At 38.1% G+C, this 21,930-nt stretch overlaps 1 protein-coding gene across 1 annotated transcript in view; it reads right to left on the bottom strand.

The window, feature by feature from the left end:
• Positions 1 to 20,839, bottom strand: part of LOC148374243 (sodium channel protein type 2 subunit alpha-like) — a 49,005-nt gene extending 28,166 nt beyond the window's left edge. Inside the window, exons 1-13 of the mRNA XM_088334188.1 lie at positions 20,520 to 20,839; positions 14,656 to 14,962; positions 12,461 to 12,579; positions 11,515 to 11,604; positions 9,637 to 9,765; positions 8,430 to 8,521; positions 8,113 to 8,355; positions 7,965 to 8,028; positions 3,108 to 3,249; positions 1,177 to 1,374; positions 921 to 1,103; positions 444 to 815; positions 239 to 368 (exon numbers count right to left, since the gene is read on the bottom strand). Coding sequence (XP_088190314.1) covers positions 239 to 368; positions 444 to 815; positions 921 to 1,103; positions 1,177 to 1,374; positions 3,108 to 3,249; positions 7,965 to 8,028; positions 8,113 to 8,355; positions 8,430 to 8,521; positions 9,637 to 9,765; positions 11,515 to 11,604; positions 12,461 to 12,579; positions 14,656 to 14,922 — 2,029 coding nt within the window. The 5' untranslated portion in view covers positions 14,923 to 14,962; positions 20,520 to 20,839. The remainder of the gene's footprint in view (positions 1 to 238; positions 369 to 443; positions 816 to 920; positions 1,104 to 1,176; positions 1,375 to 3,107; positions 3,250 to 7,964; positions 8,029 to 8,112; positions 8,356 to 8,429; positions 8,522 to 9,636; positions 9,766 to 11,514; positions 11,605 to 12,460; positions 12,580 to 14,655; positions 14,963 to 20,519) is intronic.
• Between the last annotated feature and the right edge of the window lie 1,091 nt (positions 20,840 to 21,930).

Here is a 21,930-nt window from a genome sequence, read left to right as displayed (position 1 = left end):
GTATGATGAAGTACCACTGTATGTCATTTTTATCAAATCAAATCAAATTTATTTGAAATGCATTTTTCAGGTAATAAATTCCCATTTAAAGTGCTGTTAGGACAAACCCAGTAATCAATTGGTAAATATGTAATAACATAACAAAAACATGTAAATGTGCTGTTTATCATGTTACTATGTTCCAATTACTAAAATGAAGTATTTTTTTCCTGCATATTGGAGTGTTTTGTACACTAACCATCCATGGCATCACTGAAAAAGCTGACAGAGCTTAGTCCTCTTTTCCTGCGGACTGGAGGTTGCTCGGTCACTGTTGGTGATGGTTGAAGTAGGGGCCTTTGGACATTATCTGCTTCATTGGTGGGCTTCTGTGGAACATATATTCTTAACAACAAAATCCAATCTTTGAAAATGCTGCTGCGAAATACATATTTGATTCTCACTGTGTCCTCCTTGATCCTCTCCATACTGTAAGCAGGCAGGGAGCTAAGGATGTGCGGTCCAACAGTGGCGATACCATTGTGGTCTAATGAAACGTTGAGCCGTCCGTTTAATGTGAGACTGGGCATGAAGATCTGGGAGCTTTGGCTCCTCATACTGCCTGTCCTCCTCTTCCAGTGCATTGCAATTGAACTGGCACGGCTTCTGAAGGCATCCCCATGGATGCTGTGCTCATCGTCTGCAAAGTCACCTTCAGAGTTGTGGCGCAACCGAAAAGAGCTGAAGATACTGTTCTGGCTTCCTCTCCTAGTGCTCAGCGGGTGAGAAGAGAGGGTGGCCAGAAGGGGGTGGACCGGCAGGGGAGATAAAGGAGGCTACAGAAACAGAAATACATATTCTAATCAGAGATGGGCGCAGTAATCAATTGGTAAGAATTTGTATTTCTGTACAAAAATTGATTTACTGACTGTATGAGGTACCTTTGGCTCCTCCAGTAAGTCAAGTCTGTCTTCAACTCCCAGTGCAGTCTCTTCTGATAACGTCCTGTGAGATCGTTTCCGCTTCGTGCTGCATCGCCGCATGCTTCCCAACTTTGTGCTGAAAGGAGACAACTCAGGGGACAGGACGGAGTCTGTCTCCTGTGCTTGCCTTTTTGCTGCCAGCTTCACACAAAGAGTCATCGTGAAAAATGGGAACTAAATGCAAATACTCTGTGTTCATTTTCTAAGGGCATACTCTTTGCTCCCGACGGAGATGTTCCATGGCCATTTGAAACTCCCTCTCCTTTTGCCAGGCCTCAGCGATGGTCGCCTGATTCTGTTCCTCATAAGCCATGGCGACAACGGCCAGGATCAAGTTCACCAAGTAGAAAGAGCCCATGAAGATTACCAGTACAAAGAACACCATGTACGTCTTTCCAGCTGAGCGCAGAGTCTTGAAGATGAAAAACACAGATATACCAGTATACTGTAAGTGTTGTTGTAGAATGATCAGGTCACTTATTTTAAAATACCATTTTAGAATATCTGAATGGATTTTCCAAGTCTTTCTTCATCTTTAATGAAGAAAACAATCCATGGAGGTTCGTTAGTAATATTGAATGTATGGATGAATGGGTAGATGGATGGAGGAATGGTAGCATTAAACCAAAGGTGGAATTTTACAATTTATAGTCATATATTCTGTTTCATCTCATTTAAAGAGTTACATCTTGATACATTTCTCTGATTATCTGCTTGAGAAATGACAACCATCGTACAGTGCTTTGGGCCCCCAAGAACTTTTCGGCTTATAGCCATATTTCAGGCTTTAAACTCATAGATAAAAAACTCAAAATATCTTCTATTATTCAATAACCAAATTTATACAACATTGCATATTGTGCTAACAAATAATAAATAGAAAAGTGAGCGTTGCAAAAATATTGTCCGCCTTCGAGTTAATACTTTGTCCAGCCTCCTTTTGCTCTGATCACAGCCAAGAGTCTTTTTGGATACGTCTCTATAAGTATTGCATATCTTGAAAGATAAATATTTGCCCAGTCATTTGTTGGAAGGTGGACCTGTGCCCCATTATCAGGTTTCTTGCCGTCTCCAACAGTTTTTGTGCCAGAATCACCCTGTATTTGGCTCCACCTAACTTTACATCAACTCTAATAAACTTCCCAGTCTCTTCTGAAGAAAGGCAACTGCATAGCATGATGCCACCACCACCATGTTTGATGGTGGTAATGGTGTTTTCAGGGTGATGTGCAGTGTTACTCCTGCACCAAATGTAACACTTTGCATTTAGCCAAAGAAGTCTCATCTGACCAGGGCACCTTGTTTCACATGCTATTTGTGTCTCCCATGCGGCTTCATGGGCCTTTTTATGGTATTCTGTCAGAAAAGGCTTTCTTTTTGCTACACTTCTATAAAAGAAAGATTATGCAGAGTACGACTAATAGTTGTCTTATGCACAGATTTCCCCATCTCAGTTGTGTAGGCATGCAGGTTATCCAATGTGATCATAAGCCCCTTTTATGCTTTCTCTGATTTGTTTTCTCCTTGTTTAGAGGGACGGCCCGATCTTGGTAGGTCTGCAGTGGTTTTATGCAGTGGTTTTCGATGGTATTGCTTGTACAGTGTTCTGGGAGATGTGCACATTTTTTGAAATCTTATTGTATCCCATTCCTGCTTTGATTGTTTCCATAACTTTAACCTGGACCCGCCTGGTGTATTCTTCGTTCTTCATAATGGTTTCTGTTCTTCATTGTCTGCTTTCAAAGAGCTCTGAGACCATCATAGAGCAGGTGCATTTAAACGGAGACTTAATGCACTCTATTTGTCAATGTTAGTCATTTAGGTCGACATTGGATCATGTAGAAATTATCAGGGAACATCTGAAGTAATTTAACGGAGCTGAAAGAACGGGCCAATAAAAACACCTACTTTTCAGTTTTTTGTTGTGCATATACAATGTTGAAATGATTTGGTTGGACTTTACGACTGAGGCTGACATGGTGTTGACAGGGTTGGGGATGTAATAGTGAAGCAAGACAAGCAGTATTATTATAATAATAGGAAGAAGAAAATATGACATGTTCTGTGCATCTGGTTACACAAGTATTTAACAAATTTTTAACGAACAATATAAAATTCACAGTGTTAATAAACTGAAAAAGTAACCTGGTGAAATAGTTTTTCCCAGTAGTCCTGTGTCATGAGGCGGAAAAGTGCGAGAAAAGCCCAGCCGAAAGAATCAAAGCTTGTGTAGCCATAGTTTGGATTTCTTCCAACCTTAAGGCATTCAAATCCTTCCGGACACTTCCTGTAATGGAAATAAACGTAAACATTACTACAGGAAAGTCTGGTTCTGCAAAAGCACTGAACAATTAAATGAAAACGCATCTGGCAAAGATCTAGCCGCATTTGTGTGCACGCTGCTGTAACAGGGTTAAAAATGGAAACCCGTGGCCTTTGGCTCAGAGCAGACAAAAGCGGGTGACTCAGTAAGTCTATATCGCCGCTATCATCGCTGTTATTTTGACTGAGAAGGGCACTTGAAATTCATCCCACTCTGCTGCACTAAAATGCAACGCAGCAAAAGAGATTATACAATGAGCCAGATGGATACCAAACAGGTTCAAATCACATTTTTTTAGTTGGTTCCCTCAATTTTCTGATCTTCATTGTCAGCGTGGTGGCATTAGAGCAAACATTTAGGTCTGCCAGCACAGAACAAGCTGGGCTGTCATGTCAATCTGAGTGCAGAATAATTTCATAATGACAGCAAAACAGCTGGGTGAAGACTACTGCTGTGAAAACAGCTGGACATCTCACCGACAAACAGCCGGTTGGGCTAGCATGTTCACTAATATATAAAAGTCAGGAGAAGAGACTTGTTTTTCATTATAATCATCATCATTGTAACTTTTGCTTTAAGCTCAACACTTTCTTGAATCGTGCCCAGTCTAACAAAGTTTCTATCCAATGCCCGGTTAGTGAAAGGTTGCAAAACCCCTACTCTACACTATTACTGTACATTATTTAACTAATAAAAATGTAACCTGTCATTTCTTCCTCACATGCCAAAGTAGAATCTTGGTAGAGCTGGGGTGCAAATGAAAACACACCTACAACAGACCATTCATGCAAATATCCTGTTGTAAACCTGTATGTCATTACCAACCTCTGTAATTTCATGCACTACCATATTAATAGGAGTCAAGCGAGTATCGTTTGTCAGTTTTGAATGTCCCTGTATTTGAATTTGAACGTAGGCTGTATTTTTGTCCACACTTGGGCCTTGTAGTGTCTGTGCAGGCTTGGCTGCGTGTGTTTGTGTCATCATACCCTATCCAAAGCTTTAATTTGGAAATCTACTCAGGGATTACTTGTTGGAATACACTCAAAAGATTAAGCATCCTCTATGTTTTACGCCCTCCATCCTGACCTGCTTAATATCTTGTCTCCACAGCCACCCATAGGAAGTTCCCATCAACATGGCACAATAGTTGATGATCTTTTTTACTATTAAAACTATTAAAAAGCTGCGGTCAATCATGGACCATTATCACATCCACTACACAGCATTATATCCAGACAGAAGAGCAGCTTCAGCGACAGACTGCTGTCACTGTCTTGTACCACGGACAGACTGAAGAGATCTTTTCTTCCTCATGCCATGAGGCTCTTTAACTCCACCCGGCGGAGTAAAGGCCCACATTAAACCACACCCCCTACATTGCATATTACCGTACTTTTATTGCAGTGTGTATTTTATGTAGCACTATTTAAATACTCTACACAACACGCTACAGTGGGTATTAGCACGTCACATTGGGTATTTGTATATTGTATTCCTTTTGCTTTATTATTGTATTGTTCTCAGCGAAGGGATGCTGCTGGAAATGTGAATTTCCCTGCGGGGATGAATAAAGTATCTATCTATCTATCTATCTATCTATCTATCTATCTATCTATCTATCTATCTATCCATCCATCCATCCATCCATCCATCTATCTATCCATCTATCCATCTATCCATCTATCTATCTATCTATCTATCTATCTATCTATCTATCTATCTATCTATCTATCTATCTATCTATCTATCTATCTATCTATCTATCTATCTATCTATCTATCTATCTATCTATCTATCTATCTATCTATCTATCTATCTATCTATCTATCTATCTATCTATCTATCTATCTATCTATCTATCTATCTACCTATTATGTTAGAAAACGGGAAAAAAACTCACATTAACATTGCAAATTTAAGTGTGCTGGGCTTTTATTTATATTTTACATATTTTTTTGATAGTAGGGGGTGGGGGTAACTGAGAATGTATGTAAAAAAAGCTAGCTTTAAAAGAACAGAAGAGTGACTTGTAGGTAAACTGTGAAACAGCTGGATCTCTCTGATCTTACTGACCTAAAATTATGCAGTTTCCCCTTTAATGCCCTTAAGCGTATCTGCTTTTCCCTCTGAAATGAACACAAGTCGCTGAGTCAGATTTTGCTTCTTAGGAGATTATGTCCCTGTGCTTTTTTAGAAATATAGGTGAATGGGTGGTATTAACAACAACAACATTCCAAACTATTTGATCACCAAGGAAACACGGTAGTACCTTTAACGTCATGCTAGAAATAATAGAATAGGATAGGATAGGATAAGATAGAATAGAATACAATAGAATAGAAGAGAAGACAAGAGAAGAGAATGCCTTCATTGTCAAAATTAACAGTTTTTAATAAGTGAAATTAATGACAACCTCACATTCAAAAGCGCACAATGCAGGTTTTTTGTTTATCTTTTAATAGCAAGAAAGGTAAAAACCCAATTAAGAAATGACTAATACACCACCCAAGTTTATTGTTAATTCACAATTCTAGTTAGTTTAACAGCTAAATAACTTTTTGGATTTGTTTTGGCTACTAGAGCACCTAATGTTGTTCATCTAACGTTGGCAATGGCTGTGTGCGGGGGTTGCTTATGTATGTTATGTTTGATTTCTTGATTTCTACAAGACAGGATTTGCACATATTATGATTGTTTTGCAAATACACTACCCTATTGTAAATTTAATTACATTTTCTTTCCAGAGAATTTAATATGATGTGCTTACAATATTTTTTTAAGAAGAAATGAAATGCACATCAGCGTAAATTGGTGTTGGCCAAGTATGCCAGGCAGTTTTGAATGTTGACAATCTTAGTATAATAAAAATGTTGGAAACAATTTGCTGTGCATCCAAAGTTGCCCAACTACTTTGGCGTGGAAAGAATAGATATTTGCGTTCATTTACTCCTCGCAAAGTTTTACTTGAGTAAAGGAAGTCCAACATGCTGTGAAGGTTGTATCCACTCTTAGCAAGCACAATAGTGAATCATCTTTTATTTCAGGCATGACAAACGGAATCACAATCGGCCCAGAGCTTTGCATGTTTTAGAGCTTTCGCTCTCTAAACATCATTCCTGTCAACCTCATCCAATTGCTATCTCCCTTATTAAGTAATTACTAAACTTTGTAAAAACAAGGCGGCACCTATTTACTCAAAGAAAAGTAGACTATGTAGACTATGTAAAAATAAATGCTTTCTCAAGGTTAACATTTGCTGGTGTAACGTGACAAGATCAATCTACGATGACGCTGTCGTCTGCTACCAGTGACTGAGACGATCCGGATTTGAACCGAAAGGGGCAAGACGAGATCAGAATAACTTATGTTCAAATTATGTTCAAAAATTGGTATACGGTGTACACAATTTGAAATGATCAAAAAACAAATAAAATACCAGGAAATTGTATAGCTATAAGACACACCTGATTCATCAGCATGCCTTGCAGAAAGCTGGATTTCAACCTTGTTAATGTAATAAGGGAATAGCTTTAAAAGTTGTTGACCTCCAGGACTCAAGGACTGAATTCTGACTCATGTGTTTTGCTTAGTCCTGGGATGAATGCGAAGCCTAGTGCTGTAAGTGCATTAATGCAGCTTTAGAGTGAAAAGCCCTCTATCTTTCCAATCAGAATAGAACGATTGAATGGAAACTTGGCATCAGATACAGTACATCCACGACATCATGTCCTGTTTGCAAAATTCTATGTATATTTTGATGTAATAGTTGCTTTGGACAATACGCAAGTTGTAAGAAAAGCCATCCTATGAAAAATACAGTGACTTATATTCAGGAAAATATAAAGCATGGCTTAAAACCCTCCTTGCATAAATCTGAACAATAACACTTTCGGTCTGACAAGGAATTTGTTCAAGCAGGAATTCAGAGTTACACAGATGGGTATTTAGTCCACTATAACCCCTGAACTGGGCTGGCATGGGCCGAGTCATCCTGTTGTGCTTGTTTCAACAGCATTTGCAGATTTATAGGATTATTCCGTATGTAAGCTGATAGGCAATATTTGGATGGTGTCACACATTTCCTGGGACAGGCACAGTGTGACACCAGTAACAAAGTCCCCCACTCCGAGCATAGAGACTTAATTTCTAAATTTCTAATACATTGTTTGTATTTTCTTATGCACGTGTTCAGTAATAATTATGACAAAATATGAAGAAATCAAAGATGTATTTTCTGTACGATAACTGCTGGGCACTATTCAGTCCAATGATCCACTCTATTCTGATTCAACCTCATCACTATGTGAAGCTTTTGAGATGATGAAATCTCCAAAGACCCCTGTCTCTCTCCAGCTGGCAACGCTGTGTCCCTCAGTGCAGGGTGCCAATGGCACCAGGGTGATAATCCACACTGCATGTCGTCTTGTGCTCAGTCTCTCACGCTACAGCACTCCCTCAAAACCTGTCCTGTCCTTCTGATGGTATCGCTTCTGTGTACATTATGTCATGGACTAAAATATAGAGCTACGTCATCTTGTCTTTGTATCCCTTTGTCCTGGTTCTGTAAAGACTGGTTGCACAGGGCCCGAGGCCCGCAAGCATGACACGCATGTTATCAAAAGCCATGTTCAACTGTTACATAATGGCATGCATATAATTCTAAATTGGCAACTTACCCAGCATCGCTGCTGTAGCCGCATATTAAAGCATCCTTTGCTCCTTCAATTTTGTATAAATTATCTAAAATAAATAAAAATAAGTTATTTTATGAGTGCCATTCATATATAAAATCTCTACTGTGCCAGCATTACAATTTGGACTGACCTTCACTGGTAAGAAAGTCCTCGAAAGAGTTCCAGGTTCTGTTGTTGCACATGAATGACATATTGGGACTATAAGAGGAGTTTATGCAGTGTGCGAGGCTGCGGACGCACTTTTGCCGCAATAGCCCCATAAAGAGCTGTAGGCCGATAAGTGCAAACACGCTCAGACAAAACACGGTCAGTATCATGACATCTGCTAGCTTCTTCACAGACTGTATCAGAGCTCCTACAATGGTCTTCAGACCTGCATGGATTACACAGATGGGTCAGGTGTTAACAACTAAAACAGATGTTAGATGGTTAGTAGATGTGTATTACCTGGGATAACTGAAATAGTTTTTAGAGCTCGGAGCACTCTGAAGGTTCTGAGGGCTGAGACGTTTCCAAGGTCAATAAATTCTGTAACATATCTGGAATTTGGTAAGAGAAAATTAAAAATGGAATTCGGTTTCAGTGTAAAAACAGCTGATTGGATTTTTGGAGGAATCCAAATGAATTGTTTACATCTCGTGAGGCGAATAACCCTATATACATGGTGTTTAAGACTATTCCAAATAATGAGGGCAAATAGCAATTACATTAAATAAAGATTCGTGTCACTCACCAAATTCAACATAGTATTGCCCTGGTCTAATCCGCGCTTGAAAGGTGAGCTCCATTGCTGTGTCTCAAGTGTTTAGTACAATATGTGCTCGTAAGTGGCAAGGCACAAGCATAGACCTACACTATGCACTATGGATACAACTGTGACATCCGCTATATATGAACGGATACACCTGTGCCGTTTTTTCCGTAGGAGCAGAAAACAAGATTGAAATGTCCTTTAGAAATCAACTATTACACATGAAGCTTTTTTTCAAGTAAATGGAGTTTGGTGTATCATTTGACTCTGTGTTACAGGTCGGACAATGCTTTGGGACATAAAATATCTCAGATGAAGGAATCTGCGCGCATGAACAAGCAATAGGATTAATTAAATGCATATACATGCAAAAATAATCTGAAATTAAAAGGACTAACCCAACAATGTAAACAGAATACTCGTTATCGGACTAAAACCCTGAACGTATTATTGTGCGCATTAACATGTCTTTACATAATCAGAACTCTGTTTCCAAACGGAAATTTGACTGCAGTTAAACGTAGCATTTGATCCATATAAATCAACGTGTGTCATTTGAGAAACTGTCATATACTCCAAATGCCACCAATGCATTGACTAAAAAGTCATTAAAATATATCGCAGTCCAAAGTAAGTTTTTGAATTATTAACTTTCATTTATCAACTCTGTGAATGACTAAAAATGATTGAATTCCTTTGGCAAATGGGTAAAGAACAATCCATTTCCATTCCGTTCTAGCCAACCACAGGGCACACAAAGACACACAACCTTTTACACCAAGGGACAATTAGGTCTTGCCAATCGACCTCCCATCATTATTTTGGGCACCTGAGTGGAAACATGAACGCCTGGGGAAAACACTCAAAGGCTTAAACTTTGACAGCACATAATTTCTTACTTACGCCATAACAATGACACTGAAGTCCAGCCAGTTCCATGGGTCCCTCAAAAAAGTGAAAGGAACGATGCAGAAACCTCGAGCAAATATCTTTATTGCAGACTCAAAAGTGTAAATGGCAGTGAAAGTATACCTGAAAATAAGTCGATAGAAAAGAAAAATGAAGAGAAGTGTGTTAAATGAAGACATGCACAAAAGAATAGACTGAAATATCCCATGCACTACTGAACTGACAATTGTTTTTAAAAATGGATGAAAATTCAGAAATAATATTTTCTGTCGTAACTGCAATTATAAAGGAATGGCAAAATGTGAGACACTTAATGAGATATCAAACTGAAGTAAATAATTATTTTAATACCAATTTAATGCAGTAAAAAAAAAATATCCAACAACATTGGCCCTCTCAACTATAGGTGTCAAATCTCATAACTGCATTTTAATGCAGAGTAGAACTGACATATTTTGTAATCAAGGCCCCATAAGGCAACTACATCAATATGGTTTTGCTTGAAAATATAGTGAAAATATAATACTTTTCTGAGTTACAGTTCTGTATTTAAAAATATATAGCACATAAATTAAGTTGGCATACATATGACACACAAATTCCTCCTCGGCAGGCCAAATACACCGACTTCAAAGCAACATGTTTAAAATATACTAGAGATTGACCTTGAGTTTTGGAAACTTTTTTTCTTTTCTTTTTTACCGTAAGCATTGTTATTATGGCTGCATTTACGAGTGAATTGTTTCCCAATTTCGAGCCCTGCCTAACTTATCAGAACAGAGGTATCCATAACAGACTTGTGCGGGCCTCAAACTATCGTCACGCAGGCTGCAATTGGTTGTTGCAAAAGTTTGAGACCACTGCACTTGATAGAGCTACAACATTAAATACCTGAATGATACTAAACAAGACAAAGACCTCTCAATAGCTGCAAATTAAACAAAGAATGGTTGCACAATGAAACACCTTTAACACTTGGTAGGTATTCTTACATATTACTGTATGTCTTTTTAATTGTTTTTAATGAGTTATCATCAAAGAAAAAGTATTGAAAAAAAATACACTCTACAGAGGGCATTAAAAAGAATATATGTAAGCCTGAGCGTAAGCTGTGCGAGAGGAGGGCAGAATTTGGACTGAATCCATCGTGTAGATCGTCCACCGCGCGACACACACAAAAAAAAGAAAGAACAATATTGGATGGATCATTTTCCCAAAAAGTCAGCGAAAGAGAAACCCAGCCCGGCCTAAAAACCGGATAAAAATTGGGGTTTTCTTTGGTGTCGGTCCCTCAAATCAAGTTCATTGGTCCAGCTCAATTGGTAAGGCCTAAATGCCCTTGGGCCCGGGTCGGGTTGGATTTTTTTAGGCCCGATCTTGACTCTAATGTATGTGTAGCTAAGGTCCCCCTGAACATTCTGATTGATTGGGAGTAAAAAGAAAATAATGAACTCGGAAATGAGAACGTTTTAACACCTCAAAGACGTGGACATTCCATGGTCAAAATACCCCAAGTGTAGATAACGTTTTTTCCAAACCCCAAGGGTTAATCTTTTCCCAAAACAGTGGATTTGAATTTAAATGTAAAGTGACATTATTTTTGGCGTGCGAAGCTGCATGCAAAACATGCTTCTGCCCAGCTCAACCAAACCTTCTAAATGAGGCATGGCCTAAAAGGAAATTGATCAGTTTCATTTATATTGCAATGTAACAAATTGTATGTGGCATTCAGCATGCATTATACATTGTATAGTGTACATACACGTTTCTTCAGTTACGCCTGGGCGCGGCTCTACATTAGAACATACACATCAGGGTTTAACATTGCGTATTTTGCCTGAGGTGACAGCTGACTATATTGTGATGACTTACTCAAGGTGCTTGGTCCATGGTGCAGGGTCTGACATAGCCATGAAACAACAGTTGGTCAGAATGGTGAACATTATAAATAGGCTGAACAATGTGGAAAAGAAGGTAAGGAAAGAGTACTGTAAAATATTAGTTGACACAAATACACTTAGTAATACACGCGCAAACACACAAATATAATCCCATAGGATATATCTATCCATTAGGACACACCAACGAACCACAGTGTGTGCCACTGGCATTATTACGATAAAGAGATTAGGGTAAGTAAACAACATTTGCAGTATCTAACAATGGTGTTGATATTGTTGTTATGTTGAGTATGAATAATGCAAAAAACTCACAACTGACAATTTTTGAGGTAATGCTATGTTTACACATTTTAAACCCATGCGGTTTCAAAAATAATTAAAAATTGATTTTGGAATATACTGCATAAAGAAACAATCCCTCACAAAAATTTCCCTTTTAGGCCTAAAAGTTAATAGGCCGCTGTTATGATGCATCTTGCTCTTTTGTTTCATATCAGAGATTAAAAAAGGGATCTCAGAGGGGATTTAGTTTGTGATGCTAGACTACTATTGCAAAGCTGTAACAAAAATGTAACTGGGGGGAAAAAACTATCGCAAATATTCACATAGCAGTTACAATGATTGAGATTTGGCTTATTAACAATAATAAATGTAATATTTGGGGAATTGAAATGTTTTATGTAATATGGACTTTATTTTAAGTATGCTTCTATATTGTAAATATTCTGACAATAGTAACAATTGTGTTTGTTGAGAAAGCCCATAATATGTATAGTATTCATTCAAAACAATTTATACATTTTATGACAAGAAGCCAGCTATGATATTTAAAACCCACATTTTTATCTTGTTATATTTCAAAAATACATTTACATGCAATACAGCACAATGCATTTGCAAAAAAATGAAAAGGATATGAATGTACTAAAACTTTGATGGCAATCGATCTGATGAAATGAAAGGGGCTGAATATGTAAAGAGCAGACGTGGCACTAAATCTGAAGATCGCCTTCCCTTTGTTAAGTACGATAAAAGTCTGAGGAAGAGAAGAAAAGACAGAAATAATTATTCTTTGTTATTGAAAAATATGTGATCGGCGTACATTTTTTGAATATCAAACTACAAAAGTTGAGGTGTTCATTCTGGTTATAAACTTCACTAGAAATCTGTATAACAGTATGTAAGAGCAATATGAGTGGAAATAATGGAGGCAACTCCAAAGCAAAAAAGCCTGAAACCTTTACCGAACAGATGTGGCATTTATTTAAATATTTTGTCTGTGGATAATCCATAAGCAGCCCATTAATGGCTTAGATCTGCCAACAAAGCAAGACAAAAAAACATTGCTGATTGAAATACAAGCACTCTTGTTGTGAAAAGAATACCTTTAGTGCCTGAAAGGGTTAATTACCTACTTCTTATTTGTTTGCATCTGGTTACAACTACTCCGGACAAATGTTCAACATGTTCAACATGTTACCTAGTGTTTACTATGTTTGTGTACTGTAATGCTAAATCTAATTTACCCTGGTCATCCTGAAAGGGGGATTACCACTTGTGAGGTCCCTTCTCAAGGTTTCTCTTTTTCCTCACACTGAGTTTTTGAGTTGTTCCTTGCCCGCATGTTGGTTTAAGATCAGGTAATTGTGTAATTGTAATCCTGTGCAGTCCTTTGAGACATTTTTGTGATTAAGGGCTATATAAATAAATGTGACTTGACTTATATAACATGTAACTTACAAACAAGATCTTTTTTTTCATTTAGCGGAAGTGCAAATCTGGAATATTCTTACCGCATATAAAATGGACCTCATTAGTGGATGAAAACATCATGTAGTCATCTGCTGTAAATTTGAACTGACAAAAGAGACCTAAGATAACATTTTCTTCATTGTCTTAATTATTGTTCTTTAAGATAGATAGATAGATAGATAGATAGATAGATAGATAGATAGATACTTTGTTCATCCCCGAAGGGAAATTCACATTTCCAGCAGCATCCCTGAGCTGAGAACAATCGAGAACAATCGAAAATAACACGGGAGCTGCTGGAGTGGCTGCCATTCGTGACGGCGCCGGAAGAAAAGATTCAATTTGAATCATGTACAAACAAACAAACAATTGAATCATGTACAAACAAACAAACAAACAAAATATTCATGTTTCAATAAGTGGAGTGTTAAGGCATTGGTTCTCAACTAATGTGACTTAATTACAAGCCGAGACCCAAACACCCCCAAAAAATATTCTCAAAAGTATTTACTTAAAAAAATCAAAAACAAAAAACACAAGGACCAGCATAACCAAAACGACTTTAAGTAAAAATGTTCCCTTTAATGGGACAGTGTGTGGTTTTTAGCAACACCTACTGGTAATAAGATGTCCTTCATTGTTTAAAAAACAATATTGATTTATGGAACAAGCAAAAATACATGTAATACTTATTAAAGTGCTTTTTTTAAACATAATCATAGATTTAGAAATTTACATCAATTTGACATAGTATGAGTCTCTCCACAATCTTTGGCCATCTTGCTGCTATGGTTAGCCAAAAGAAAACAAGATGCTTGCAAAGGCTTGGCAAAAAAAATGACGAAAGTGAGTGTGATTTGGTCACTTTGAGTCTCCATAGTTTGTATTCTTTCTTGTGCTTGGTAGCACTTATTTCCAGTCGCACTACCCAATACAGCGACATCTAGTGGTCAAATCATACTCACTGCCCTTTTAATGCTTCAGTAGCTATGTCTTCGATATAATAAAATCCATATCGCATATATTCTCTGTATCTGCGTTTAGACAAGCTCAACATGTGTAAATAAACTTTACCGGTGTGAAATGACGGGTGTATACTCGCATTTGCAGTGCATTGTCTCTATCTAGTGTTAAGAAGTGTAGTTGAATTAAAGTTAATTTGTATTCTTATCATTAGTTTGCCTTAAAAAAGCCTTGCGACTCACTGAAAGCAGCGACCCACTAGTTGAGAGACACTGCTTAAAGGCTAAGCTTCAAGGTTTGGTTGTCTCTCTCTATCTCTAATTGCCGAGCTAAATTTGGGGCCAGTCACATCACCTCATTTAAATGTTAACATACCATGAACACATCAAGTACTTGCCTTCTTGTTCTTGAAGTAAAACGGATCAATGTCTTCCAGCGGCACCCCAACAAGTTCTGAGGGGATGTCTCCGAAGATTCGCGGCAACTGCTTGCCTGCCTCCAGGTCGACCCTGGGTTTGGATGAGTCCACGTTCTTGTGGCCCTCCTTGCAAACCTTGGCATTCTTGGCCTGCTCATCCGCGATCCTCCGCTCCAAGGCAGCCAAGGATTCACGAGTAAACGGCCGCAAGCCATCAGGACCCGTTGGTAACAGCATGGCTGCCATCTTTTCATCCTGATGCTTCTGTACTAGATTTTACTTACAGCTGGCGGTGGGCACGCAGTGGGAAGTTGAAGCACATGGAAAAGTAGAATGAGTTAAGATAGCCACAGCAGACCAAATGATATATCAGACTTTTTGATAGGATGCTACAGCTGATAAATGGTCAAACAATGTATGCTTTCGGTGTAAGTTATTGTTGAAGAACACTATTAAAGAACATATTTTTATATGATAGATCTTGAATTCATTACAAAGTGTGATTTGTGATCGTAATGACATTCAGCTTTAGAAGTGGATTAAACATTCAACTCAGTCCTAATTTCAGCCATGAATATAATTTAGTCGGTAAACCTAATGGTTATTAGATTAAATATTTTCTGGTTATTTGGTAAATTAGAATGTCGAATATTGGCTCGTCTTGGGATGTGGAGTTTATTTTTATGGGTTTTCTGTTGAAAAAATAAAAAGATAAGAAATAATACAGATTTACCGAAAATCACCAAATAGTAAGATAAATTGACAGATGCAGAGTGGCCAAATTTAAATAGTCTACTAACCAAAACAGTATAGTAAAAAGTAAGTTTTAGTGGTTGTAATAAATGGCAAAATGTTAAACCAAGTATTTCCTGAGAGTCCAACTTTTTTATGAGGAGGCTGAAAAAAATCAAAGGATGAGAGGACCACTTTGATTAATTTTCTTTTATCCGGTATATTATATTAACCAAAGTGAGACAACAGCAATTGTTAATACAGTATCAGTACATTGATAGCTTTTTTATGACAAACCGTTAAGGATTTTACAAGTTTTGGGGTTGGTTGAGACTGCAATCCACCAGAAAATATCCACCCCTGGACACTTAACTAATCTCATTCCAACATTCCAAAAGAAAGCAAGAGATATTATTTTTTACTCTCGAACCAGACACGGCACATTTCTGTTCCCAAAAATAAATTCCTTTTTTTCACAACAGTGTTATAAAGATAAATATGATTTATTCTTTAAAGTAAGTATTTAATGTGTGTATTTTGAAAAGCTCAGCTCTATGTACAACAAATGGAAAAGCCAATAACAGTTTTTATACTTAATTTTACAGGCAGCAACATAGTGGTTGTTGGGCTCAAATCTCCGGGCCTAAATTTGGACACAGCTGTCTAAAGTACTTATTTGTGTATGGTTTGAACAAATTTATTGACACTAATAACAGCAAAGAAATAATGTGAGGTTTGAACAACCCTTCTCGACAATCTTAACAGCAATCAAGCATATTCCCAATTTCGTTATATAACATCTTTGTTAGTGTCAATAGATCCATCCCGGCCAAAGTCGATTGTTTTTTGGTCTGAACAAATCCACCGACACCAACAGCATAATTCCCATTGATGAGAAATGTAGAATTGCTTATTTTTATTCAAATTCTTAAGTTATTGCATGTGTTTGCCCATTTTTAACTCATGGTGCACATGATTAGTCCTTAAAGGCTTTACGAACAGAAAGTTTACAACAAAAGAAATTAAAATAGTCGTTTTTTTGCTTGGAATGTGATTTATATTGGGTTTTAGCGGGACAGAAAAGTTTGTAAAGGAGAGAAACAACGACAAAAATACATTTTAAATAAGCAACAAAGAACTATTTCATTGCAGGATTAAAAGATATGACTTGATGGAAAGGAATAGCACAGGGGGTTGTCGGTAATATATTTGTGGGAATTTTGGGTAGTCTTACCTAAAAGTATGACCTACAGTTATACACTGACGCTGTGTGCAGTTGCACCACACCTACCAACAACCAGCAGAAGTAGAGTGATACTTTAAAAGCATGAAGGATTGTGAACCCCCAGAAAAAGCATTTGGTCCAGATGGAGTACCTGGGAGGGTGCTTAGCGACAGCACTGACCAGCTGACTGTTTTTTTTCTCACAGTCTTTAACCAGTCTCTGTCCCAGGCTATCATTCCATCCAGCCTTTAAATCTCCACCATCTGCATCCTCAAGAAGTCAACAGTGGTCAGCCTCAATAATACAGGCCTATCACACTTACGCCGGGTCCTGTAGTTATTTGAGAGGTTGGGTTTCCAGCCCATTAAAGACTCCATTCACGATGCCATAAATACCACACTTCAGACTGAATTGAGCTAAAGAGAGAAAAGAAAGTGGTATATAAGTATGCTCTTCCTGGAGTTCAGTTCTGCATTCAACAACATCATCTTGGGGATCTTGGTGGAGAAACTTTTCTTACAAACTCTTCCATCTGTCGTTGGATTATGGACTTTCTTCCTAACCCCCCGCAGTCTGTGAAACTCGGCCACCGCATCTCTTTTTGTCATGATTGCTGATTCAGGGCACCTGTGACTGCCCAATTGGCGCCAACAGCCCGAGTGCTGATTGGTTCAAAGACTCTTTTTAAACCCCCGGCTTCCAAGAGGAAGGTGTCAGACTGTTTGCGAACCTATTTTCCCAGCTAGGCAAGCTCCATACCTTCCGACATTTTCCTGCCCTGTTTTCTCCTGCCTGATACCTGTTGCCGAACTGTTTCTGGACCCGTTTCTGCCCTGCTCTTCCATCCCGACCATCGAACTGTTTTGCCCTGTTTCCTGCCTGATACCTGTTGCCGACCTCTTTTCTGACTCGATACCGCCCTTGCTCTCCCGTCCCGGCTATCGACCAGTATCCCTGCTGCCTATACATTTCACAACATTTTCATAGAACTGTATTTTACTCCTAATGCCATTGATTTATTGTTCATTGCGCTATTATTCTGATGCACTTACAATATTCGTCAGCTTTTTCCTTGTAAATATTCACCTATTTATCCATTATTTTTTTTAAAAAAAGGTTTTATTATCTTATTATTTTACTGTTTATGTCTTATATTACATGTTTATCCAAGAGTGCCATGTGTAATCTTCTTGAAAGGATGTTCTCAATGTTGTTATCATTGACATTAAAGAGAATTCTAATTTCAACCCGAAAGGAAAAACAAACATCCATCACTTCAGCCGACACCAAATGCTTAGTCCCCATATGCAGGTTAATTATTGCGCCTCTATCTTACTACTGATGTGTATTGTGATGTACGGCAAAATCTGAACATAACCTTCTCGTGTATGCCCCAATATCAGAAGACTCTAAAACAAAACATTTGTTAACTCAATTCAATTGCAGATCATCAACGAGAGAAAAACATTTTCAACAATTTGAATGACAAAACATACAGCCCCACAAAAGTGGACAGACCAAAAGTTTAATATTATCTGCCAATTGCACACGGGAAGGAAAGAGAAGGAAAGCGTCATCAAAACAGGAGCTCTGCCATGCTCTTACCTGGAAGATATTTTCTTTCAAGTTTGTGCGTTCTTCTGTACCATCATTTTTGGTAGCCACCTTTGGCTAATGTGTACATCCTAAAACTGAAGGGCATGTTTACTATACGGTTCATCGTGTCAAGATGTACTTTGTGACATTTCTTTTAGGAAGAGTTTGAACTACTTTTTTGATTATTTTGGGCACATAGGTGTGTGTGACTTGTTTGTTACATTAGAATGCGTCGACTGCCTCACCATCATCCTCCTGGGTTCCCCCCATTTCCTGTTTTCTTGTCACTATTCACTGCTTCATCCATAAAAAAATTAAAATGCACCCAAAATGCCCCCTATATGTATTTATAAAAGAGGGGTCATTAGGGACTGTTCAGGAGCAGCTACATGCTAATTATTTTTTTATCCTAAAAAGCCACTTTACTCAACATAGAATTAACCAGTTTTTGCCGTCTGACAGGAATTTTTTAAAAGCGCTCACATGCATTTTTTGTTCATGAGAAATTAACAAAATACATACCGAAAACGAGCAACTGGTAAAGATGCCAGTCAGTTATTTATGATTTGTATTGTTTCCTCTTTAGCAAGTCCGAACGACATAAATGTTTTTTTATTTATTTGGGTATTTATGTGTTGTGTTTTCGGCTAAAAATATCACATTTTCGTTTTCCGTCTTCGCCCCAAAGACTTAATTTTGGCGCATTGCAATAATAAAAAGGTGAGTTGCGAAATTTGCTACCCATTCCCAATTCTGTAGTGGCATGTCCATATGAGTAAAAGCTTAGAGACTCAAACTAAAAAAGGTCAAACAATGTGCTGGTGAGAAATTATTAATCCAAATATCTGCACTTGCTTAAGATGTGATTTTAGGGTTCTGTTGGTAGTATACAAAATCATGCATGGACTTGCTCCCTCATATCTTTCAGATTTAGTTTCCCCCTATGGTCAGCTCCAGAGCCATCGCTCTGAAAATGCTGGTCTACTAGTGATCCCAAGAGCCAAGAAGAGATATGCAGCTTAGAGAGTGTTCTCCATTCGCGCCCCGGTGCTGTGGAATGCTCTGCCCACTGAGATTCGATCTGCAACCTCAGTGGAATTGTTTAAATCTAGGCTTAAAACACACTTCTATTCTATACCTTATGAATTACCTATATTTTACGTTGACGATATCTGTGTATGATTTGTTCTCTCAACATCCGTTGAAGCCTGGTCATCCTGGAAGAGGGATTACCTCATGTGCGGTCACTTCTCAAGGTTTCTTTATTCTCCTCATGTTGAGGTTTTGGAGTTTTTCCTTACTCTCATGTAGGTTTTAGATCAGGGGATGGTGTAATAATAGTCTGTGGTTTGCAATATTCTATGGTCTGTGCAGCCCTTTGACACCCCTTGCGATTAAGGGCTAGACATATAAACATGACTTGACTTGAAACTATTGGGTGCCAGGTGCCAACCTATTTTTTAGACATAACATGGGATTCAAAGAAACCTATTATTAAGTACTCTGTTTAGACACCATCATGTTCCTGATGTACAGTATTCCTGAACATATGGGGACATGGATTAAAATTAGAATATTTGAACAAATTTGTGTGTGTGTGTGTGTGTGTGTGTGTGTGTGTGTGTGTGTGTGTGTGTGTGTGTGTGTGTGTGTGTGTGTGTGTGTGTGTGTGTGTGTGTGTGCATGTATTGTTTGGATTCAGACCTTTTTTTTACCTGTTTGTTTCCATATGGTTATTGACATTTAAACAGAAAACACTTAATGAACAGTGAACCGTTCGATAACACTGTGTCAAGATTTATATAACTAAATCTAAAGATGACACTAAAGATAGGACTGATGAGACAAATAGATGAAAGATTTGTAGACACGGTGTCCGTTTTAAGACACTTTAAAAGGGATAGCTCAATACGTGCTGTTGCACATCATACCAGGTTTGCCAGAAGCAATATATAACCACGTGTAACGTGACATACATAGGAATTGGATCCACAAATCCTAAACACCTTATCAGGTGATTCTGATGCAAGATTCAAATCCACCCTAGGTTTTAACATTGAAGTATTTTAATTATTTTTGTACAAGTATATCAAGTAAATCAGGTGAAGAATGCATAAAACCAATTTAGAATATATTGCAACTCTGGAAAAGGGCAATTTTATTGCGTACACATAGGAATGTAATATTTCCTATTTTTGAAAATGTTATCATATAAAAATAGCATTTTATTATAAATTATTTTTTAAAAGTCATAAAAGTATGCAGGGAGTAAAAGCATCATTTCACTTACCAATAAAACTCTTGAGATTTAAAGTCAGTTTCCGAGTCAACGTGTAGCGCGTTCAGAAGAGGTAGCAGACGAACACTCCGAGAAAAAATCATGACTTCTTGATTTCAAGGTTTATTCCGCTTCATGTGAAGTGAAACTCCGGACAGCAGGACGGCAAGTGCGTGAGCAATCCACATTTTGGCGGTCAAAAGTGATTTCTAGACTGCCAGTGCGCTAAGCACCTTATGATGAACATATTGAATGCGGCCATGTGCGTAATGTGCTTTCAGATCACTACTTCTATAAGAGACATCACCGAAGTTAGTATTCCCGCAGTACACAAGGAGGACGTTCCACTGTTTCATGTCCTTGAACATGGGAGACAGGGGAGGAGATTGATGATGGGAAACAGAGGATTACTTCATCCATGCATCTAAGCAGGGTCGCCCTAATGTCACGTGATTGGTCTACACCATTAAAGTCCAAAACACCTATTATATGATCATCTTTTCATTATACACAGTTCACAAAAGAAGCCATTATCCTCATTTTTACGGTCTGTATACTTGCACTGCCGACAAATACAATAAGGGATGGAGAAAACCCAACTTTAAAAAGGCAAGCGTTACGTGCAGTGTTTTACTTTGAGTAGCGCTGCCATTTTGCCTCCTCTAGTGGACAATGTCATAAATACACCTTCTCTGCAAAATGGTATTTAAAAAGTTTATATTGTGGATATTTGTTTATATCCTCAGTAATGGACTGTCAGGGCCTGCAAGGCCTTTTCTGCTGGCCTAAAAATATATAAATCATGTGATATAAATATATTTTGTCCATATATACTTGTTAAATATCAAAAATTGTCCGTCAGCTTCCCTTCATTGCTTTACCCCCGGTTGTGCTGGTTTCAGATGCATTATTTTATATTTATGCATTTACCAATTACATTTTAGCACTTGCTTGTTGGCAGGGTCATAAATCAACATGGAGGTCTTCACAGCCTGACGGATAAAACCGGTGCTCGATAGAGCTGTTGGTTTAGCCCAGCGGTGTCAAACTCATTTTAACTCAGGGGCCACACGATGGAACAAACATTCTGTCGGGGGCCGGACTAATAGATTAAAGAGAAAGAAAAAGAGATAAAGAAATAAGAGAAAGAGGGAGGGAAATGGAGAGAGGGCGGGACAAAGAAAGAAAAAGAGAGGGAGGGAGCGTCAGAAATAAAAGATAAAAAGTCGTTAGAGAGGGGGAAAGAAAGGGAGAGGAAGAAAGAAATCCAAAGAGAAATAGAAAGACGGAAGGAGAGAAAAGAGAGAAGAAAGTGTGAATGGTATGAAGAGAGAAAGAGAAAAGAGAGAAAGGGAAAAAAGGAAGTTAGAGCAAAAGAGGTTAAAAGACACACAGAGAAAGAGACAAAGAGCAACAAAGGAAG

Source organism: Urocampus carinirostris, chromosome 1 (genome assembly GCF_059441175.1).
Source record: "Urocampus carinirostris isolate Australia breed hairy pipefish chromosome 1, RoL_Ucar_1.0, whole genome shotgun sequence".
NCBI lineage: Eukaryota > Metazoa > Chordata > Actinopteri > Syngnathiformes > Syngnathidae > Urocampus > Urocampus carinirostris.
Note: the sequence above shows the minus strand (reverse complement) of the source record. Positions and strands in the feature narration are given on the sequence as shown.